Raw genomic sequence first — 1,606 nt, forward strand, 5'->3', positions numbered from 1 at the left:
TCTTATGCACACGACCGAGACGACCGCAACGCAGACGATGACCGCAACGCACGAGTGGCGCTTAGAACGCGCACGTCACACAGGAGCTGCCCTTTCTAGAGGCGGGAGCGCATCGCTCGTTTAAAGCCCGGCTCTCAATACTATATTTTCAATATCTATATAATAATGAATAAATTGCAATCCCATTTTGCAATATAATTTCTATTATTAATTAATTATTAATTAATTTTTATAATGATCAATAAATTAAGTAAGCAAAAGATAAATATTTCACAGAATTGCTAAAAAAAACATAAAAATATTTCTTATAACAATACTCTATTTATAACAACGACTTTTAAAAAAAATGTATAAATCTTATTTAAACAAAGATAATATAATTTCTGCTTTTAGATATAATCTGTTTAAAATGTATCAGTTACTTACGATTAACTTCGTCATTAAGATACATATATATCTTTGTATATTATCGAAATATTTAATTTAGCGTTATTTTGCAGGATGTGCGTATATTTCTTGACGGAGCAAAAAACGGAGCTATCGTAATATCGTTAGGAACAAATGTGAAATGGAAACATCTCAATTTAGACACAGTTAAAACTGTTATACTGGCTCTGTCGAAACTGAAGCAACAAATGCTATGGAAGTTAGATATTGAAGTCCCATTTGAGATACCGGAAAATGTAATGGTTATAAAATGGATGCCTCAAAGCGAAGTTTTATGTACGTTTCACAGTTTCTATGAATGCACGAGAAATGATTATGAGACATATATTTCTACATAACATTTGTTTAATTAGCTATTGCTTTTCGTATATTCGTTTATCAACGTAAACAATTCTTTTAAACAAATTTCAGCTTTTTTTATGTTAATAAAGATCCTTGTTGTTAATTAAAGATATTTATTAGATATTAAGGAGAAAACTCAGTTTGAGTGGTCAAAAAATGATGATTTTTAGAAATTTCTTTTTATGTAAAGAGATTTTTAAAGAAGAAAAAGATGTGACGGTTTTTTAATTTTATTAATTTTGTCGTGTTACAACTTTGTAGTAGCGCAACGGTTATTGGCGCATGCAATGTAGCAACCCGGGTGGAATTTTGTCGAGGCGTGCCCCAAGTCTGTAAAGGGCCTAAACAGGCATGCCCTAAAATAGGATCGCCAATATTGGGGCTAGATAGGCATGTCATAAAATAGGCATACCATTGTCGGGCCTAGAAAAGGACTAGAAAGGCAAATTCTGGATAGAATAACCTAAATAGGCCCAGAATAAGCACTGACATGGATGCCATTATCAAGGTCTGCAAACGTTGGGCCTAGAAAGGGACTAGAAAGGCAAATTCTGGATAGAATTTCCTTAATAGGTCTAGAATAGGCACTGGCATGGATGCCACTATCAAGGTCTGCTAACGTTGGGCCTAGAAAGGGACTAGAAAGGCAAATTCTGGATAGAATTTTCTTAATAAGCCCAGAATAGGCACTGACATGGATGCCACTATCAAGGTCTGCTAACGTTGGACCTAGAAAGGGACTAGAAAGGCAAATTCTGGATAGAATTTCCTTAATAGGCCCAGAATAGACACTGACATGGATGCCACTATCAAGGTT

The 1,606-nt window shown here is 34.6% G+C and overlaps 1 protein-coding gene across 1 annotated transcript; it reads left to right on the forward strand.

Annotated features, from left to right (window-relative positions):
• Positions 1-500: 500 nt before the first annotated feature.
• LOC112452131 (UDP-glucuronosyltransferase 2B37-like) lies at positions 501-1,585 on the forward strand (the record flags this gene model as incomplete). Its single annotated transcript, XM_025012197.1, has 2 exons — positions 501-723; positions 1,051-1,585. Coding segments are annotated over 2 exons (255 nt in total), but the record flags the coding sequence as incomplete, so codon positions are not given.
• Positions 1,586-1,606: the final 21 nt, after the last annotated feature.

Source organism: Temnothorax curvispinosus, unplaced genomic scaffold (assembly GCF_003070985.1).
Source record: "Temnothorax curvispinosus isolate PA1 unplaced genomic scaffold, ASM307098v1 QBEX01002990.1, whole genome shotgun sequence".
In the NCBI taxonomy this organism is placed as follows: Eukaryota; Metazoa; Arthropoda; class Insecta; order Hymenoptera; family Formicidae; genus Temnothorax; species Temnothorax curvispinosus.